At 42.3% G+C, this 22,139-nt stretch overlaps 1 protein-coding gene and 1 long non-coding RNA gene across 14 annotated transcripts in view; one reads left to right on the top strand and one right to left on the bottom strand.

Moving 5' to 3' along the window:
• The window catches only part of LOC130362907 (uncharacterized), a 42,347-nt gene extending 40,803 nt beyond the window's left edge, over window positions 1-1,544 (top strand). Inside the window, exon 4 of the long non-coding RNA XR_008891624.1 lies at window positions 1,340-1,544. This is a non-coding gene — a long non-coding RNA (uncharacterized LOC130362907). The remainder of the gene's footprint in view (window positions 1-1,339) is intronic.
• The window catches only part of FSHR (follicle stimulating hormone receptor), a 171,588-nt gene that overhangs the window by 20,839 nt on the left and 128,610 nt on the right, over window positions 1-22,139 (bottom strand). For 12 of the 13 annotated variants that reach the window (XM_056568047.1, XM_056568045.1, XM_056568048.1 and 9 more), the window contains 4 exons: window positions 18,635-18,706; window positions 17,332-17,409; window positions 7,933-8,001; window positions 7,778-7,852 (listed from right to left, as the gene is read on the bottom strand). In XM_056568047.1, coding sequence (XP_056424022.1) covers window positions 7,778-7,852; window positions 7,933-8,001; window positions 17,332-17,409; window positions 18,635-18,706 — 294 coding nt within the window. Of the gene's footprint in view, window positions 1-7,777; window positions 7,853-7,932; window positions 8,002-10,832; window positions 10,942-17,331; window positions 17,410-18,634; window positions 18,707-22,139 lie in introns of those variants that run through there. The other variant, XM_056568057.1, reaches the window with a different exon arrangement.

The raw sequence follows: 22,139 nt of genomic DNA, 5'->3' as shown, positions 1-22,139 counted from the left end.
AGGTGGCTCTATTCCCAGTAAACACAGGAAAAGTATACCAGATTTGGGCCATGTTTGGTTTTGAGCCATTTGCCTATTGCAATGGCCTCCAAACTGTGGACTGGCAGATGTTTCAAAACTAAAACTCCTAGCATGCCTGGACAGTCAATGGCTGTCCCGGCATGCTGGGAATTGTAGTTTTGGAACACCTGCCAGGCCCCTTTTTGGAAACCATTGGCCAATTGTGACAAGGCAACATGACCCATTTCTAAACAACCATGCTTGGTTGACTTATTTTCTAGTTTTAGGATAACCATTTTAAAAATTTGCTAAAACATTGCTAAAAGCAGAATCGTCCAGTAGTTACAGAAAATTATGGTAAAATATAAATACATCATGTACAGTACTTTTTATGAGACTTCATCGTTTTGCTTATTTTTTATGGGCATTTGCATTTTCTTTTCTGAATTAATGGGAGGCGTAAAACAAATTGACTGTACAGTAAATCTTAAACCTAGAAAATCCATTTTCCAATTCATACATTAACTAAATGTAGCACTTAATCAATCAATCTCCAATCCTCAAATGGCTGCAGCCCATTCAGGGTCTACAAATGACCAGACAAATACTGTAAACCATCTATTTTCACAATGTGTATCAAAACACTGTGCTATTAGTAAGCATCAAACCTCATCTTTTTCTTACTGTTGTTAATAATTGTTGAGTCATCTCTTGTCCATGACTTACGGACAAGCCTGATGCTGCTGCAGGACTGATTAGTGTTCCAGTAGACATGGGGACCCCTAGTGGTGGGATTTTCAAGAGCCGTTTTCTTTATTAATTATTCAACATGTTTTAAACAACCATATTAAAAAGATCTTTAATTTTCTTCAGTAACAACATATACTTTTTTTAATATATGGTATTTAAATATGGTATTTATAGTATTCTATATAAATGAATACAATTAGAAACAATGATATCATGCAGGAAATGCTAATTTACTTATTTGGTGACATGTGAGGGATACATCATACAGTGCGGTACAAGTGACTTGTCCTTGAAAAAATGAAAAGCTGATTTTCTTTTGTGTGTTTTGGGAAGCTAGCCAAAGAACTTTAAAAAAAATATTAGATATTTACCAATTTTTTTTAAATTATTTCTTTTAATAATACCATTTCATCCTGTTCCCTGGAAATTACTGATCCATTCTAATTGTATTATGTTACTTTGTTCTGCTTCATTTTTTCTGATTTTGCTGTTAAATATTTTATATATAGATCAAAGACAAACCATATGCTTAATAAACTACATTCAGTGGAATTGCATATTAAAGGTCTGTGACTTTCTTCTTTTCCAGATGGAAATTCTGTTGGGACATTTTGTTGGTGATAAATTAGAAGAAGACCAGCTACTGCAAAAATGACTGCTCCAACAGGGAAAGAAACACAGACATAATACAGAACCTTCAGAAGTGTTTGGGGCCTTGCCGTATCCTTCTCATACCCCAAAAATCAAGCCATGTTCAACAAGATGCCAGAATACAAAGAATATGACTGTGCCACATGCAGCGCTTCACAAAGTATCTTGGAGATACAGTAACACAATATAGAGCAACATATGGTGGTACAAAGAATTTCTTTGGTTATCTTTTTTAATGGTTTCAGAAGTTTTCTATGACATATTATCAAATATTTTATTCTTGTACAGTAATGATAATCTGTCACAAACTTTAAAGAGATAATCCTAAGAATAGTTGTTAAATGGGTTCTCCACCATAAGGTGATTTTAGTATTTACCTGCCAGACAGTAATGGACATGCTTAGGAAGGATCTGTGCTTCTCTTGTTCTGAGATTACTATAACATAGCTATATTTTTGTGAATGGGGCATTTCCTGTTGGAGTTCGTTCTCTCAAACTACAAATACCATAGTTCCTTATTTGCAAGTGGGAGGTCACTTTCCTCCCTCTCACACATTAGCCACCCCACTCATTAAAACACAAATGAGCTGCATTCCATTCAAAAGACCAATGCTTTCTAACCAGGGTGCCTCCAGCTGTTGCAAAAAGTACAATTAGTTGCAGAATGATCTCTCTCCCACCTAGCAGTCGCTTCACCCATTGAAGCAGGAAAGGCTCCTTTTGAACACCTCACTAGTGATGTCATGTCTTGGCCGAACTGCAACCAAGGGAAAACCTGAGACCTGTGTAAATTTTTATGCTGTTAAAAAAAAAAAAATATTGTGGTGAAAATCACAAAAGCATTGCGAGACCACCGCCACACACAGACACTACTGTATATTATCAACTACACTAACTTTACAGCCCCTGTTGCATAGTGAATAGTGTTGAGCGGCATAGGCCATATTCGAATTTGCGATATTTCGCGAATATATGGACGAACATTCGTCATATATTCGCTAAATTCACATGTTCGTAATATTCATGTTGCATATGCGAAAATTAGCATAAGTGAAAATGCGCATATGCGAAAATTAGCATATGCAAATTTTCGCATATGCGAAAATTTGTGCGCCAGTCTCACACAGTAGTATTAGAGCCTTCTTTACACCACACAAGCTGGAAGCAGAGAGGGATGATCACTGTGATGTGTACTGTGAAAAAAAAATATATATGAATATTCGTAATTGCGAATATATAGTGCTATGTTCGTGAATATTCGCAAATTCGCGAATATGCAATATTCTTGAATAAAATTTGCATTGCGAATATTCGCGAGCAACACTAATAGTGAAATGGAAAAAAAAAGAACCTGGAATACCTCTTTAGGGTACGCTCACACGTACACAGATTTGATGCACAGGATTTTCTGCAGCCGATTTCAATGTAAACTAAATGACTGATAATCTGCAGTTACAAACCCTGCGCATCAAACCTGTGCAGAATCCTGGGTGTGTGAACGTACCAAGAAAGTGGACCTGTTGGCAGGAAAATATGGGTGTAAATAAGCCCATGGCTAGATAGGCCCATGGCTAGATAGGTCTATTACTTCATGCATTCCTCTACATTATTGAGACATCAGCCATTTTGTTAATATGCAAATGGAGTTCAAGTGTCAGGGGGTGTTCCCTAGCACAGCAGGAGCCTGGGCAAGTCCAACCCATGTCCTCTTTATTACTACGCACCGGCCTGCTTGCATCTACCTCCCCTGTTCAACTGACATCCACTAGATAAAAAAATGCATGTACTGGAATTGCATAGGCTCTTGCCATGGTGGAGAATGGGCAATTCAGCCTTATTTATAAATTAATAAAAAGGCTTATATCTTCCTGATGAAGAGGACTGTTGAAATAGAAAAGGTATTCCTGGAATACTGATGACTAGTTCTACGGAGGTAAACAATAAAGGCTCCCATTCAATGACAACCTAAAGAACCTGAACATGTAGCCATCCAGTGGTTGTGATGTGAAGAGTCGCCTGTTGTGGGTTTTGTGTATTGAATTTGTATCATGACAAATTGGTAAGGATGGATACATTGGAATACTGTAGCCTTATACAATGACTAAGATGTATTATTTACTAACAATGACTTCCTAGGACCTTGAGTTGAGATGGGCACTCAGAAGCCCACACAAAATTCAGTGCAATACATTTACCATTACAGATTTCATCATAGATGAAGCAGAAAGGATTCCAACTCCTTCTCCGCAGTGGTCTCAGTGAGCAATAGTTAAATGAAAAATGTTGACAGATTGTGTATCACATTGTGCGATCACTGTTCTACCTTAATTGACCTGAATCATCAACTAATCATTACACATTTCCCAGTAATGAACCCTGTGGCAATCATCATTGTAAAGAGATACAGGGCTCTTACTTTTACTATTTCCCATAGGACTACCAAGTGCTGAATTATAGGAACAACCAGGAAAAAGAGCAATTCCCTGTGTTACGCCTAGTGCAGGGCCTGAGGGATCCGACAAGGAACCAAGGATTCTCTCTTTAGTATTCTTTGAATCCCTATATCATACACTATCCATTAAGGAGGCTATACACATTTAATAGCTATTGGTCAAACACCAAGAGCTATCCCTCCCCACACATGAATGCTTATCACAGCAGAACATTTGTAGGTTCTCAATGGGGAGACAAAGGGTAAGGCTAAGTTTACATCACTATTCAGCTCCAATTTAAAATGCTGGACCTGATGAAAGAAAAAAATACTACAAGCAGTCACTTTATCTACACTTAAGAAAGGTAGTGTAATGTCTGTTTATTTGTATTTTGTATTTTGTGCTTTGTGTCCTGTTGAGACATTGTTTGTGTCTTAACAGTTTCTGTGTTAATTCTCCCTGGGAGGGGAAGAGTTAACCTTCCTGACTTCAGCACTGGGAGGATATATAAGGCCTCTTGAGGTGCTGTTCAGGGCTGGTTATTAGATCTGTACTCTGACCATGTTGGCATGATGTTCACTATGTCTGTCTGTGCACATAACCTTTTTTTAGTACCTTTGTTGGGTTTAAGTATTTTTGTATTATTTCTGCTTTGTGTTTCTTTAGTCCATATTCACAATGTGCCTTTCGTCAGTCTTGTTTTGATCTTGTTTTCTCGGATCTCCTAGGATAAAATTCTGTTCTGGGCCTTGTGCTAATCCTATCTAGGAGTGAGTGAGTCTTTTGTCGGTACCCGTGTTTGCTTGCATTTAGGATTTTTGTTTTCTCCTAGGCTAGTATTCTGATAACTCTGTAATTGTATGTTAGTATGCTATATCCTGCCTTGTTTGTATTTATACATCTGTTTGTTGGTTATTGTATTACCGTTATGTTCCTGACTTGTTCCCCGACTTTGTAAAGTTCTGTTTGTTTTGTTGACCTCAATGCCCTTGCACTTTAGCGCAAGGAAGGGACCGGCTCCAAGTTGTCTACCCGTTCTGTAGGGCGGATGGGCAAGTAGGCAGGGAGAGTGTTTTTTAGGGACAGCTTTTGCGTTCACTTCTCTCTGCCATTCCTGACAGGTAGAAATTTAAATCATTGGTATATATCAATATCTGTTAGTGTCCATTGTGCAACAGACCCATTCAGCTCCATTCTGTGGCCCCAAACTGAGCTAAATGGTATTGTGCACTTAGCCTAAGCTTCTGCAAGACAGCTCTGGTGTTGGCATTATCTCCATAAGAACAAAAAGGTGGACCGTGAAAATAAGCCATCAAGTCCAATCCTTCTCTTCTACATCATTTGTAGGGGAGAGTCGTAAGGTCCCTATACACTTTAGACCATTGGTCAGTTCTGCCAAAGCGTATAGGGACCTTCATGCAATGTACAAGACATAACACAATATGCCAGTTTTACCAAGAATATTTTTTGCACTATGTCTGTGTTACGTTATGCGCTCCGGCCGCATACGCTGGCCGTGAGCGCATGGTCTGCTTACCTGCTGCTGGGGCTGGGACTCACATCACTGGACGCGCCCGCATCACTGGACGTGCCTGCATGCAAGCTCCAGTCCGTCACTCTCCGGGTGTTTCTTCTGCCGTGATGTCCATCCCCTGTATCGCCCGTCATTACGCAAAGAGCGAACTCGCTCTCTCCAGCAATGATAGTGGGGTGCCTCAGCGGAGATCCCGGGGGTCCCCAGCAGCAAGACCGTGGCAATCTGACATCTTATCCCCTATCCTTTGATTAGGAGATAAGATGTCTAGGGGCGGAGTACCCCTTCTATAGTCTATAGGAGTTATAGAACACTTGTCGGCAATGATCTTCAGGCTGTATTCTGTATGTTCCTGCTAAAGACACACTGGGGGCATTAATTAACATGCAATCATTGCCCATTGAGACTGGCAAATGTGCATTTACTATGTGATTTTTCCCCAGTGCATGTGATTTGCGCTGTGTGTGCCAGAGGGAATGATTTCTGGGGGGAACGTGCATGGCTTCACCGGTGTATCGTTTTATGCTGGGTTAATGAAATTCAACTTTTTTAAAGTTGCATAAAATTGTGATAATTCCACGCAACCTGTGACTACCGGTATCTAATGGCTGAAGGTTAACTTTAGAGTAAACAAACCTGCGACTTTTCAGCGAAATTGCAACTTTATCAATCGTTGGCTATTGCATTTGTCTGTGACATTAGGTTTAATTTGGAACTTTATCATTCATTAAATGATCTCAGTTTTTATTTTAAAGGGGCTAGCCCCTATTGATAGAATATGGAATAAGTGCTGGATAACCTGTTTTAGGATGTGTTGACAGTAATCTATATGCAATGTTACCACAATTTTTCTGAAGCTTTAGAATTACTAAATTTTTACCATAAATAACTCAATATTTACCACAATTTCAGAAGATAACTGCAAAATTAGTAAATAGTGGAAGTACCGCTTAGTAAATGTCCCATATTAACACATCCTAAACTTCATCCTGTAGCTTTGGAATTATGTTTTCACTGGTTGGAACCATTGGTGCTGTAGGGGTTTCCAAACTTGAGCCTGGGGCTTCAACACCATCTTAAGTTTTCAAAGCCTCCTTACCATTGTCACTTTCTATAAAACGGGCAAATAATCTCCCCAATTTTGCTTGTTTTTGGCCCAAAGCTCACTCTCCTAGTGCAGCACAGAAAACAGCAATGTAATGATATTTATTTCAATACTTTTCCCTGCGCAATATACGCCATGTTGTACCAAAACACCACAGAGAATACACCCCCCCCCATTTACCCCCCCCCCCCCCCCCCCCACACACACACACACACACAGATTTCTTACACTTTTGTTTTGGCTGGAAACAGTTGAAAATACAGTATGTGAGCATTGATTGAGAGTTATGACTTAGAGTGCCTAAGACAAAGCAGTGGGGGAGGGCTCCTACTTTAGCCAGTTGCCTTACAGCATCTAAGAGGTCTTACCTAAGATGATTCTACATATGTCAAATTATTTTAGTAAGTATGATTCTAAGTTTTGATAAAAGATATAAGGATACTGAAAGTTAAAAGACTTTAGGGTATTGACATTTTTAAAAGGGTTATTCAGGAATCAATAGGCATACCTTTTTTCTTTCAAAGACCGCTCCCTGTCTGTCTCCACTTTGGGTGTTATATTACAACTTGACTCCATTCACTTCAATGGAACTGAGTTGCAGAACCACACAACCTGGAGACAGACAGGGAGGGGCCTTTGAAATATATTACCTCTGTTTTTCAATTCCTGGTTAACTCCTTTAAGGAATTTAGTGCATATCCACAACAGAAGTCTGGTGGCTTTTATACATTTAATTTCCCTCTAAAATGTTGAAAGAATGTTGTTTTTTTCTAAAACATTTGATGCATGGTTTCTAATAAGCAAGTTTACCCTGACACAAAAGTTGTAAGAGAAACAAAGCCCCATTGTTATAAGATGTAAGGGAATAGATTGGTTGGATCTAGCTCTAAACACATAAAAACTGAGACCCAGGGGCATCCGGGAGATGAGCTATGGTAGTCAATAGTAGCCAAAAGGAAAGAAACAAATAAAAAAAAAATGAACATTTTGTGTTGTGCATTAGAAACTAAGGTATGGACTGCTATATCCTATGGTAAAGATAGCTACTCTATATCAAGACATAGGAAAGGCCTTAGGGAAGTCAGTGATATCTCAAATTTGATGTGAATATCATAGTGGAATGTAGCAGTCTAATGGGAGCGGTGATGTGTGGAGTTTTGTGTTAGTCTATAGACAACTCAGAATACAAACGAAACTTCTACAACTCCGGTATTGATTTGTTCTTTCTCATAGATCTGAGCTGTAGACAAAACTAAAGATTTCAGAAATTTAATTTAAACCTCATCAAGCAGAGATATAACTTACAATACTTCAGGTCCAGTGGCTCCATGGAAAACAAGGTCTGGTAATGTAGTTAGTCTCTGATTCCCGCTCAGGATTCTGAGAGAGGAAAAAAGAAATAAATTAATAACAGTATAAGATGGGAACGAGTGTCTCATAGACTTGTATAATAAACTCACAGTTCATGTAAATTTGTGCCATTGAAAGCGTGATTTTCTATTTCTTCAATATCATTCTGTACAAGCCACCTGGAAAGAAAAGAAGTATACAAGATATGTTTGTGCTTATCCAGCTCTATCTGTTGCCTATAAACAATGGAAACTGCAGTATCACAAAAATCAATGAGTAGATAAAGTTTATTTCTCAAGTGACTGATTTATCAAATAATAGACAGTATGTTCCATTACATAACCATGTCCTAGACCATGGGTTCTCAATCTTGTGTAGGTTGTGAATCACTTTAACTTTTAAAGGCATAATCATCATGCTGCTTCTATTGTACAGCAGTCACCACTCTATGCAGGCCCGTTGCTAAAGGACAGGCAAACCAAGCAATTGATTGGGGCCCCGAGCTGGCCCAGGGTGCCAAGCAGAGCCGGTGCTTGTTGTGCTTCCTATGAGGCTGCAGCCGTCTGAGCGCTCTATAGAGAGCCTCAGGCGGCTGCAGAACTCCTGGTCACCTCCGGAGTTCCTCCCCTTCCCTGTAGCGTGGCCGAGCTCCTCTTTCTCCTGGCTGTCAGTCTGGCTGGGTACCGTGTGGTACAGGAACAGGAGATTCAGTTTCCTGTTCCCAGCCGGACTGACAGGAAGTGTATACTGACTGCTCACTTCCTTTCAGACTGAGTGACAGCCAGGAGGTAGAGGAGCTCGGCCACGCTAAAGGGTCCAGGGAAGGAGCCAGAGGAGGTAACTGAGAACATAGGTAGGGTAGTTAGGGAAAAAAAACATAGAGGGGGGGAGTAAAATAAAAACATAGGGAGGGGGGAGTAAGAAGGACAGGGGGAGTGGGGAGTAAGTAGGACACGTAAGGTGGGGAGGGTGCGTTGACACTATGATGTTTTCTATCCGAAATTCTGCTCAGGAATTTCACTGTAAGGTATCCCATTCACATTGCAGAGTTATTGGATTCAGGAATCTGTACGCACCAAAAGAAAAAACATGTTCATTCTTGTGGCCGAATTTGGCAAAGACAGCATTGCCATCAATGGTGACAGCGCAGGACTGCACAGCTTTAGCGACAATGGATTTTGGCGGAGGCCACTGCAACCGGAATCTCCGCTGGGATTATCTTCAGTGAATGTAGCCTAAAGATGCCATGATTGGACACTCTTTGGTGGGAAGGGTTAAAGAGAGTACAAAATGTATTTTTTTATAGTATTGGGTTTCCTGATTCCATTACTGTTTTTATTTTGTTTCTATGCCCTCTTATTTCCTAAATATAAAGGTTTTTACTATTTGGTTGACTATCTTCGCTAATCACCTGGGTGGAATTTTATATATAAAAACAAAAGGATGGAACTGGTAGAATCATGGTAATAGGGTGTATGCCTAACTTACATCTCCTAAGCCTCTTATTCACATCTCCATAGCCTAATTCATGCCTCAGCAGTAGAGATGTAGTGAATTGTTCGCCGGCGAACAGTTCCCGGCGAATTTAGCATGTTCGTGTTCGCCTCGCCAGGCGAACATATGTGAAGTTCGATCCGCTCCCTATACTTTAACATTGCGGTAAACTTTGACCCTGTGAGGCAGAGTCAGCAGACACATTACAGCCAATCAGCAGCAGTCCCTCCCTTTCAGACCCTACCACCTCTTGCATTTTACCCTCATTCGGCATGCTGCAGGCTTAGGAAGTGGAGGGTCAGAGAAGCTGCTCCTGCTGTATAGGGAAAGTGATAGCTAGGTTGCTGCTAGGTGGTGTATTCAGGGTCCAGTTTACTCCTAAAGCACAAGTGTAACATCTGCTTTAAGGACAGCACACAAAAAAGCCCTTTTTAGGGCTCAAATATCAGTCTGTGTGTCTTGCAACAGCTGGAGGCACCCTGGTTGGGAGGGAATCGCTGGTTAAAAGGGGTACTCCAGAATAAAACTTAAGTTCCTTCAAGCAACTAACTACTACAGTATTCAAAGGGCTGAAAGATATCGGTCCGTGTGTTTTGCAACAGCTGGAGGCACCCTGGTTAAGGGCCACTGCTTAAAAGGGGAACTCCGCTGGCAAGCTTTTTTCTTTAAAGCAACTAACTACTAAAGTATTCAAAGGGCTGAAATATATCAGTCCGTGTGTTTTCCAACAGCTGGAGGCACCCTGGTTGGTGACCACTGCTTAAAAAGGGAACTCCGCTGGTAAGCTTTTTTTCTTTAAAGCAACTAACTACTACAGTATTCAAAGGGCTGAAAGATATCATTCCGTGTGTTTTGCAACAGCTGGAGGCGCCCTGGTGGGGGACCACTGCTTAAAAGGGGAAGTCCGCTGGCAAGCTTTTTTGCTCATTGTCACACCAGTGCAAATCATATTTGGTGTGAGAGTTGTGCAAATTAAAAAAAAATACCTTTTTTGGCTCTTAAATAAAGCCAGTCACTGTCAGTTCACATTACAGTTGCCAGTTTTTTTGCCTGCAGGGCAAATTGTGTCACCCTAGTGCAAATCGCATTTGGTGTGACACTTGTGCAAATTTAACTAAAAAAAATGACAGGCAGAGGAAGGCCACCCCGCAGGGGCCATCGTGGTGCTGGGATTCCCTTTGGCCCTAGAATGGCCAGTGTTCAGAGGCCACGTACCCTGAACCCCCAAAGTTGTGAGGACTTAGTTGACTGGCTATCACAAGACACCCAATCTACTACAGCTTCCACTCGGAACCTTGATGCACCATCCTTCTCCTCCTCTAGCTTAGATTCGGGCTACTCTCATGCTACCACTTGCCCGCCTGCCACGACCTCCAACACTAGCACCACAGCAGCTTTACTTGATCTGTCAGAGGAGTTATTTACACATCAGTTTGAAGACATGAGTGATGCGCAACCATTATTGCCAGAGGATGTAGTTAACAGGGATATGTCTCAGTCAGGCAGCATTACGCACATGGACATACGGTGTGATGATGATGTTGTACCCGCTGCTTCCTTTCTTGAGGTGTCAGATAGCGGTGAAGGTGTTGATGATGACGATGTGTCCATGGATGCCACGTGGGTGCGTGCTAGAAGAGAAGAAGAGGGGGAATGTTCAGATGGGGAGAAAGAGAGGAGGAGGAGATGAGTTGGAAACAGGGGGAGGTCGACGCAAGGAGCTAGTGGCACAGCATGCATCGGCACCCGGGGTCAGCCAGATGGGACGCCAATCAACGCATGCTGTTGCCACCACCAGAATCACAAAGGTCAGCAGTGTGGCATTTTTTGTGTGTGTCTGCCTCTGACAACAGCGAGGCAATTTGCAACCTGTGCCAGAGGAAACTGAGTCGTGGGAAGTCAAACACCCACCTAGGCACAACTGCTTTGTGAAGGCACATGATGTGACATCACAAACGCCTATGGGATCAACACGTCAGTACAAGCAGCACACAAAGTCAAAGCCGCCATCCTCCTCCTGGTCCAGCATCTTCAGCCATGTTAACCACTGCTGCCCTCCTTGCCCCCTCACAACCATCTGCTCTCTCTGTCTCTTGCCTTGAGCAGTTCCTGCTCATCTGCCCACAGTCAGGTGTCTGTCAAGGAGATGTTTGAGCATAAGAAGCCAATGTCTCAAAGTCACCCCCTAGCCCGGTGTCTGACAGCTGGCTTGTCAGAACTGCTAGCCTGGCAGCTTTTACCATACAAACTGGTGGAGTCTGAGGCTTTTTAAAAAATTTGTAGCCATTGGGACACCGCAGTGGAAGGTACCCGGCCAAATTTTTTTTGCACAAAAGGCAATCCCTAACCTTTACTCCATTGTGCAAAAGGAAATTATGGCATGTCTGGCACACAGTGTAGGGGCAAGGGTCCATCTGACCACTGATACCTGGTCTGCAAAGCAAGGTCAGGGCAGGTATATCACCTACACTGCGCATTGGGTAAACCTGGTGATGGCTGCCAAGCATGGAATGCGTGGCTCTGCAGAGGAGTTGGTTACACCGCCACGACTTGCAGGCAGGCCTGCTGCCACCTCCTCTACTCCTCCTACTCCATCCTCTTCCATAACATCCTCGGTCGAGTCCTCTTCCACTGCTGAGTCTTGCTCCACATAACCGGCACCCCCCCAGCTCCCCAGGTGCTATTCCACATCCTGGATACGTCAGTGTCACGCCATCTTGGGGTTGACTTGCCTCAAAGCGGAGAGTCACACCGCACCAGCTCTCCTGTGGGCCCTGAATGCACAGGTGGACCAGTGGCTGACTCCGCACCAACTGGAGATCAGCAAGGTGGTTTGTGACAACGGAACAAATTTGTTGACGGCATTGAGGTTGGGCAAGTTGACACATGTGCTGTGCATGGCACGTGTGTAATCTGATTGTACAACGCTTTGTGCTCAAGTACCCAGGCTTACAGGATGTGCTGAAGCAGTCCAGGAAGGTGTCTGGCCATTTCAGGCGTTCCTACATGGCCATAGCGCACTTGTCAGATATCCAGCGGCAAAACAACATGCCAGTGAGGCGCTTTATTTGCGATAGCCCGACACGTTGGAATTCAACACTCCTAATTTTCGACCGCCTGCTCCAACAAGAAAAAGCTGTCAACGAATATTTGTATGACCGGGGTGCTAGGACATCATCCGCGGAGCTGGGATTTTTTTTGCCACGTTACTGGAGGCTCATGCGCAATGTCTGTAGGCTCATGCGTCCTTTTGAGGAGGTGACAAACCTGGTCAGTCGCACCGAAGGCACCATCAGCGACATCATACCGTTTGTTTTCTTCCTGGAGCGTGCCCTGCGAAGAGTGCTGGATCAGGCAGTAGATGAGCGTAAAGAGTAAGAGTTGTGGACACCATCACCACCAGAAACAGCCTTATCAGCATCGCTTGCTGGACCTGCGGCAACGCTGGAAGAGGATTGTGAGGAAGAGGAGTCAGAGGAGGAATGTGGCTTTGAAGAGGAGGAGGAAGACCAACCACAGCAGGCATCCCAGGGTGCTCCTTGTCACCTATCTGGTTCCCGTGGTGTTGTACGTGGCTGGGGGGAAGAAGATTATACCTTCCCTGACATCAGTGAGGACAAGGAAGGGGACATGAGTAGCTCGGCATCCGTCCTTGTGCAAATGGGGTCTTTCATGCTGTCGTGCCTGTTGAGGGACCCTCGTATAAAAAGGATGAAGGAGAATGACCTGTACTGGGTGTCCACGCTACTAAACCCCCAGTATAAACATAAAGTGCCTGACATGTTACCGCATTACATCAAGGCGGAAAGGATTTAGCAGGTCCAAAATAAATTAAGAAGTATTCTGTACACAGCGTATAAGGGTCATGTCACAGCACAACAGGGATCTAACAGGGGAAGAGGTGAAAGTAATCCTCCTCCTCCCACGAACACGCCGGCAAGGACAGGATGCTTTACAGACATGCTGTTGATGGAGGACATGCAGAGCTTTTTAAGTCCTATGCATCGCCACAGCCCTTCGGGGTCCACCATCAGAGAACGACTTGACCGACAAGTAGCAGACTACCTGGCCTTAACCGCAGATATCGACACTCTGAGGAGGGTTGAATCCCTTGACTGGGTGTGCCGGCTTGACCTGTGGCCTGAGCTATCCCAATTTAGGCTCGAACTTCTGGCCTGTCCCGCTTCAAGTGTCCTGTCAGAAAGGACCTTCAGTGCAGCAGGAGGTATTGTCATTGAGAAGAGGAGTCGCCTTGGTCAAAAAAGTCTGGATTACCTCACCTTTCTTAAGATGAATGAGGGATGGATCCCAAAGGGACTGACACTGGGCGATACATTTGACTGAACAAGGCCTGATCAGATGAGCTGCCTTGGGCTAAAAATGATCCACACGCTGCTGTATTTGAACTCTGAATGCCGGATGACTTGCGTGACTTATCCGCCACCAACTAGTGTTCAAGCTGCAATGTTTAGGGCACTTTCTGCATGGTGAAACAAACAAAAGCAGCGGCTGCGACAATACAAAGTTTTCATCCATGTGTACATGCCGAATTTTTCTGGCCTCTGCTGCTGCACTTGTTATGGTGCTGGAATTTTTCTGGCCGCTGCTACAGCTGCGGCTGTGACAATACCCAATTTTTCATCCATGTGTACATGCCTAATTTTTCTGGCACTCTCTGCTGACATCTCTGTCCATTTTAGCAACCGTGCATATTAGATGTATGCTAAGGGTAGCATGGTGGCTCAGAGGTTAGCACTGCTGCCTTGCAGTGCTGGGGCCTTGGGTTTAAATCCCACTATGTGCTGCCTAATATGGGGGAATCTTATGTGCTGCCTAAAGGGGAGCTCTAATTATGTGCTGCCTAACATGGGGGAATCTATGTGCTGCCTAAAGGGGGGCTCTAACTATGTGCTACCTAATTTGGGGGAATCTTATGTGCTGCCTAATGGGGAGCTCTAACTATGTGCTGCCTAACATGGGGGAATCTATGTGCTGCCTAAAGGGGGGATCTAACTATGTGATGCCTAAAGGGGGATCTAACTATGTGCTGCCTAAAGGGGGGCTCTAACTATGTGCTGCCTAATATGGGGGAATCTTATATGCTGCCTAAAGGGAAGCTCTAACTATGTGCTGCCTAACATGGGGAAATCTATGTGCTGCCTAAAGGGGGGATCTAACTATGTGCTGCCTAAAGGGTGGCTCTAACTATGTGCTGCCTAATATGGGGGAATCTTATGTGCTGCCTAAAGGGGAGCTCTAACTATGTGCTGCCTAAAGGGGGGATATAACTATGTGCTGCCTAAATGGGGCTCTATGTGCTGTCTAAAGGGAGGCTCTAACTATGTGCTGCCTAAAGGGGGGCTCTAACTATGTGCTGCCTAATATGGGGGAATCTTATATGCTGCCTAAAGGGGAGCTCTAACTATGTGCTGCCTAACATGGGGGAATCTATGTGCTGCCTAAAGGGGGGATCTAACTATGTGCTGCCTAAAGGGTGGCTCTAACTATGTGCTGCCTAATATGGGGGAATCTTATGTGCTGCCTAAAGGGGAGCTCTAACTATGTGCTGCCTAAAGGGGGCTCTATGTGCTGCCTAAAGGGAGGCTCTAACTATGTGCTGCCTAAAGGGGGGCTCTAACTATGTGCTGCCTAATATGGGGGAATCTATGTGCTGCCTAAAGGGGAGCTCTAACTATGTGCTGCCTAACATGGGGGAATCTGTGTGCTGCCTAAAGGGGGGATCTAACTATGTGCTGCCTAAAGGGGGGCTCTAACTATGTGCTGCCTAATATGGGGGAATCTTATGTGCTGCCTAAAGGGGAGCTCTAACTATGTGCTGCCTAAAGGGGGGATCTAGCTATGTGCTGCCTAAAGGGGGCTCTATGTGCTGCCTAAAGGGGGGCTCTAACTATGTGCTGCCTAAAGGGGGGCTCTAACTATGTGCTGCCTAATATGGGGGAATCTATGTGCTGCCTAAAGGGGGTATCTAACTATGTGATGCCTAAAGGGGGGATCTAACTATGTGCTGCCTAAAGGGGGCTCTAGCTATGTGCTGCCTAATGTGGGGGAATCTTATATGCTGCCTAAAGGGGAGCTCTTACTATGTGCTGCCTAACATGGGGGAATCTATGTGCTGACTAAAGGGGGATCTAACTATGTGATGCCTAAAGGGGGGATCTAACTATGTGCTGCCTAATATGGGAAAATCTTATGTGCTGCCTAAAGGGGAGCTCTAACTATGTGCTGCCTAACATGGGGGAATCTATGTGCTGCCTAAAGGGGGATATAACTATGTGCTGCCTAAAGGGGGGCTCTAACTATGCGCTGTCTAATATGGGGGAATCTATGTGCTACCTAAAGGGGGGATCAAACTATGTCATCCCTACAGGGGGGATCTAACTATGTGCTGCCTAAAGGGGGCTCTATGTGCTGCCTAAAGGGAGGCTCTAACTATGTGCTGCCTAAAGGGGACTCTATGTGCTGCCTAAAGGGGAGCTCTAACTATGCGCTGCCTAATATGGGGGAATCTATGCGCTGCCTAAAGGGGGGATCTAACTATGTGATGCCTAAAGGGGGGCTCTATGTGCTGCCTAAAGGGGGCTAAAGCACATTATTCCAAACCATTTAGGAATGTTAGGTGATTTATGCCCTTTATGGATTAAAACAAGACTCTGCATCAACTATGTAATTTTCCATGGGAGTTTTTGCCATGGATCCCCCTCCGGCACGCCACAGTCCAGGTGTTAGTCCCCTTGAAACAACTTTTAAATAACTATTGTGCCCAGAAAGAGTCTGTGTTGGTTTTAAAATTCGCCTGCCCATTGAAGTCAACGCCCGGTTCGCAAACTTTTGCGGAAGTTCGCATTCGCGGTTCGCGAACCGAAAATTTTATGTTCACGACATCACTACTCATCAGCTTCATTCATATACCCCCCAGCCCACACAACTGGCTATTCCGAGAAAAGTGCAAAACCTTGAGAAATCAACTAGGTGGAGGAGAAAAAACCTTGGAGTATTGGTGCAGACCACTGAATGGAAACGTGGATAACACAAATGTAGACTTTAAAAGTAAAACCCCACAATCATAACGCTTTTTGAGCCAGAAAACCTCTTCTTTAAATGGGATATGGTGATGCAGCAATACACATCATCCAACCGTAAAATATGGCACCTTTACTTTAAATTCTGAATTATATCATATACATGTGGCCTGTCTTGTTCCTCTGGGATTGAGGATTGTATTTGGCCCAATTTGTTGCAGTATCCCAATAACCCATCTGAGGAAGAGGCTCCTTTGCCTCAAAATGTGTTGGGATTATGGTGTTTAATAGTAAAGTCTATGTCAGTGCTATCCACAAGTCCATACATTAGTCTGTGCCAAAACCACTGGGTTTTTTCTTCTCCTTTACCTTGACTGGAATTACATCTGTGCCGCTTCTCAGATGGCTCTATCATTGTCCCAAGCCTGCCTGCACAAGTAGTTGTGTCTCATACACATCCAACAGAAGTGTGCAGATCCCCTTAAGGGGGCTATGCCATTGTGAAAATTTTTCCTATTTTGGTGGCATATCACCCTATAGGAAACTTCACTTTATTTACTCTCTGTTTAGATGTATAGCTTGGTAAAAAAAAAAAGAGCATAACAACAACACAGAAACAGTGTTGGAAACAGGATGTTCTGCCAGATTTGCAAAACCAGGACAGTTTAAGGACCGCTGGAAGAAGAGACCATTAACTGAGCACGTGCTGCCTGGCCAAGTGCTTGAATAGGGGCTTGATAACCCTTAGTTTGATAACAAAATAGCCTTGATAATTCTGGGCTTTCGAATCTGGCCACTTTAGCACAATTGGTACATCTATAAAAACCATTATATAAAAAAAAAAAACAGATTATGGGCAAAATACACAGAAGCTTAATAGGTTAAAAATAAAACCCTTAAACTTGATGACAGTTCTGTTTTAAATGGTTATTTACTTTACTTTTTGTTACATTATTAATACATGGAGATACTTACAACCTGATACTTTCTTGGCTGAGTCCAACAAATGCATTTTTTTCTACTTTCTTTATATTAATATTATCTTGTATATCACTACAATGGAAAAAGAACAGTTCAGATTGGATAATACATTGCAAAAACATTAGAACATTGTACCATTTGAATATCCAAAGATGACATCAGGGAAGATCACCCCACCAATCACTGAAATTTATCTATCGCCTATCTATCTATTTCATATCTATCTATTTATCCATCTATCTTTTTATTTATATCCTATCTATCTATCTTCTTGTCTTTCTTCTATTAAAGTGTTCAAAGGGTCAGGTATTCACTTGTATGGTAGTCCCCAATAGATATCAAAAGAGAGAGATTTTTTCCTTTTGGAGAAGAGCTATTTTACACATGTGCATCATGGGGAGCAACTTGCCCCCATGCATGGTGGTAAGCTTTTAGAAAAGATGCAGATTTTTTTGCAACGGGATAAAAGATAAAAATATTTGCACATTGAGTAAAGAAAATGGTGTACTGAAGTAAAGTTTCAGGAAACGTGTAGCTGCCCAAAATGTATCAAATATCCTGTGACCATTTAATACATTTGGAGCGTGTACACATGAAGGTGGACAAAAATCTTTTACTTACACCAACAATGATAAGATGCTGAAAAAACATCATATCTAGAGCATGCTGCTTTGAGAACAAAAATACCACTAAGCTATTTAATGATACAAAAGGCCAAAAATGTAAGTCTATAGACTTTAGTGTCATTTAAAAAAAACTATTTGACATGTAATGCATATATGTCAAAAGTTTTCATCAGTTGAGGTCTCAATGCTGAGACCCCTCCCCCCCATTATCACTAAATATAGCCAGGAGAAGCACACAGCAGTGTCTTGTCTTGCCCAATCCATTTCATTGCAGGAGAAGGGTTCCACTGACTTATAATAAGACAGACTGAATGTTGAGCCAGAGAGTGACCAACATCTATGGATCGGTAGGGGCCTCAGCACTGCGACCCTAACCAATGAAAAGTTTTTTAACTAGTAGTAATGCTTTATAGTAACATCTGTTTTGAATCCAGCCTGAGGCGCCTGCTAGTTTATTTTTAGCCTTGTTCTAACCTTATTCCTTCTCTTTAAAATGCTCTTCATAATGTCCCACTCTCTTAACCTAAATCTGTTATTTCTTGCCGTCAATTCTAAACTTCAGCTTTTTTATTATTATTATTTGAGGCAACAAGCCTTATTAAGATAATGTCATGCAACGTTCAAGTTTCTAAAGTAATGACAATTTTTATGTAAGGTGCTAAAAAACTTACAGAAATACTATTTCGAGAGACTGTATCTTGGAAACGGCAGGTATAAAATGTATCCCGGTGTTGTATATGAACCTAAAGCGAGAAATGCGATTGAAAATTAAATTTCAAATGACTCTTCTTAGTCACAGCGCTTAGCTTAATAAGTACGAACGTAACTTGTAATACAATTACGTTATGTAAGCGCCATTACAATGTTTAAGAATTATAGGGTTACTGAACTTACTGTATTATGGGAAATATATGCTGGGAAGCTGCTAATGAAATGCCCTGTATTCCTTTCTATAATAAGAGTATTAAAATTTGGATTCTGAAATACCCCAGGTGTTATAATTACAGTATCCGTGGGACGGCTGTTAAATTCACAATGCTATCGACTAAATAATTCCCCGCATGACAGCATTATGAGAATATATACTTTATACTTTGTATTTCCAACTTGATAATATGTTTGCATTTGTTTTGGAAACGTGGGCTCTGTGTGAAATATTTAAGGACTGAAAAGCAGAGACTGCTTGTGGCTTGTCTTTCTTTTTCTCCTCTTTTTTTTCCCTTTTTGCTTCCTAAGAAACAATTAGGCTTTCCACAGTCAGCGTGGTGTTCGCATTCTTCAGTCGTACAATTATTAATCTTAAAATATTCACATTTATCCACAATACAAATGCATTTTTTTTTATATAAAATACAGGCAAACAGTGTCTGTCAAGGGCTTAATTGTTGGAATAAATTTCCTACATTTCCTTTATTTTCATTGACCAACCCAGCTATGATTTGAAAGACTGATGTTTTAACTCCTACAGATATGAAAAGTTATTGGTGCTCATAAGGGTGCAGCCAGGTCTATTGTTCACATCCACAATGCAGTTCAGTAGAAATAGGTTGGTGGAGTTCCCTGGTGGAGTAAAACATTGGTGAAGACCTCATTCTTATTATGAGCATGAATATTAATGGTGAATAAAATTGTAATTATACTGCCGAAATAACAGCACAACAACTACAATAACACCTACATATTTTTTTCAGTACAATAAAGGCATAAAGTGACCAAATAACATTTCCAAACCAATCATCACATTACACTGTCCACATCTTGAAGTAAAGAGGACCAACCAGAATGGGCATGGCAGAGTAAGGTGATAATGTGCTGGTGGGATCCATTAACAATGAAGAACCCAAGACAATTGCTCCTTTTTTGACCATGGAAAAAGGATTGTCATCAATTAACCCATTCAGAACAACAAATCTGATTAAAGAGTACATCCAATGATGGCTCCGAAGGTAGGGTTTAAATTTCACAGAAACTTCGGAGATCGAGACTTGTCTGGGACAGTGATAAGAATACAGATGTAAGTCTATGAGACTTCTGTCAAATCTGTCTCCTGATCACTGTAGTCGGGGCAAAAAAATAAAAATAAATTCCAATTTCAGTACAAATAGCGAAATAAAAAATATCAAAAGGTGGCACATATCGCAAAAATGATGGCAATAAAAAGTACAGCTCATCCCGCAAAAAATAAGCCCTCACTCGAACGGTGTTGAACTAAAAATAAAAGAAGTAATGGCTGTTGGAAAATGAATGGCAGAAAAATAATTTTGTTCAGAAAAGGGAAAAGAATATATAGAAAGCTATACAAAATGGGTATCGCCATAATGGTACCAACCCACAGAATAAATATAGCATCACTTTTACCACACAGTGGACACCATAAAAAAAACACCAGAAATTTTACATTTTTTTTCACAAAAAATGCTGCATGTGTAAACAAAAATGCACCACTTATATTAAGTACAATATGCCACAAAAAACTATCTTAGAATTGCTCCGCTCAGAAAAAGCATTCTAAAGTTATTACCATTTAAAGAGACCGAGTCAAATAAAAAAAATTAAATAAAAAAAAGAGCCTGGTCATTAAGGTAAAAAATAGGTCCGTCCTTGTGGGGTAAAGCTTAACTCATGGTGGTAAGGGTTCTAATGGAATCTCTTTGAACAATCAAGAACCCCAAAATGGCTGTCTACAAATAGTTGACTCTTCTTTAGGCAGAATCTGGTTTGGCTAGTATCAGATACTTGTCTTCCTTCTGGAGGAGCTATAATTTGCATATTTTTTTCTCTGAAATCATAACACGAAAATAAATGTCCCCCGACACCACTGTGTGAGCCGTGGCCATGTCATGTAACCTCAATACACAGAGCCCTGCTTGTCCTCAGTGCACAGAGCCCTGCCTATCCTCAGTGTACAGAGTCCTGCTTTTTTTTTTATCAGTGTGCAGATCCCTGCTTGTCCTCAGTGCACAGAGCCCTGCTTGTCCTCAGTGTACAGAGTTCTGCTTTTATCCAGTGTATAGAGCCCTGCTTGTCCACAGTGTATAGAGCCCTGCTTGTCCTCAATGTATAGAGCCCTGCTTGTCCTCAGTGTACAGAGCCCTGCTTTTCCACAGTGCATAGAGCCGTGCTTGTCCTCAGTATACAGAGCCCTGCTTATCCTCAGTGTACAGAGCCCCACTTGTCCTCAGTGTACAGATCCTTTCTTGTCCTCAGTGTACAGAGCCCTGCTTATCCTCAGTGTATAGAGCCCTGCTTGTCTTTAGTGTACAGAGCCCTGCTTTTCTTCAGCGTACAGAGCCCTGCTTGTCTTCAGTGTACAGAGCCCTGCTTGTCCTCAGTGTACAGAGCCCTGCTTGTCCTCAGTGTACAGAACCCTGCTTGTCCTCAGTGTACAAAGCCCTGCTTGTCCTCAGTGTACAGAACCCTGCTTGTCCTCAGTGTACAGAGCCCTGCTTGTCCCCAGTGTACAGAGCCCTGCTTGTCCTCAGTGGACAGAGCCCTGCTTGTCTTCAGTGTACAGAGTCCTGCTTGTCCTCAGTGTACAGAGCCCTGCTTGTCCTCATTGCACAGAGCCCTGCTTGTTCACAGTGTACAGAGCCCTGCTTGTCCTCAGTGTACAGAGCCCCGCCTGTCCTCAGTGCACAGAGCCCTGCTTTTCCCACCCACACTTCCTGTATTTTGTCTCTGCACAAAGAAACACAGGCAACTAGACATCATTTTTTCACCCGAACAGATACATACTTTTTAACCAATGTATATTACAAATACACAATAAACAAATAATATCATTACCCTTCATTATATATAAAGTTTTTTTTTTGCAATTGACAGGTACACTTTTAAAATCTATGGCAGATCCATCTAGTTTATGTTTTATAATTGACTATTTCTCCCTACTACTTTTCTAAGTAGATGGCAGAGCACGGACTGTGTCTACTGAGAATTCACTTTCCTGGTACAGCTGCTCACCCTTATATGTCTTTTGTTATTAACAAGAAATGCAAAGTGGTTTAAATTTCTAGCACTGTCATATTGAATGCTAAGAACATTAATCTGATATAATAATTATTTGCGATCCTTGTGTCAAGTTGGCTCGGGTTCCTCTACTATTTTTGGAAACAAGTACATGCAGTTTAGATCGGGAAGAATTTTCTACTGTTTACAGCATCAGTCCTGAAAAGT

The sequence above is a fragment of the Hyla sarda genome, chromosome 3, assembly GCF_029499605.1.
Source record: "Hyla sarda isolate aHylSar1 chromosome 3, aHylSar1.hap1, whole genome shotgun sequence".
In the NCBI taxonomy this organism is placed as follows: domain Eukaryota; kingdom Metazoa; phylum Chordata; class Amphibia; order Anura; family Hylidae; genus Hyla; species Hyla sarda.
Note: the sequence above shows the minus strand (reverse complement) of the source record. Positions and strands in the feature narration are given on the sequence as shown.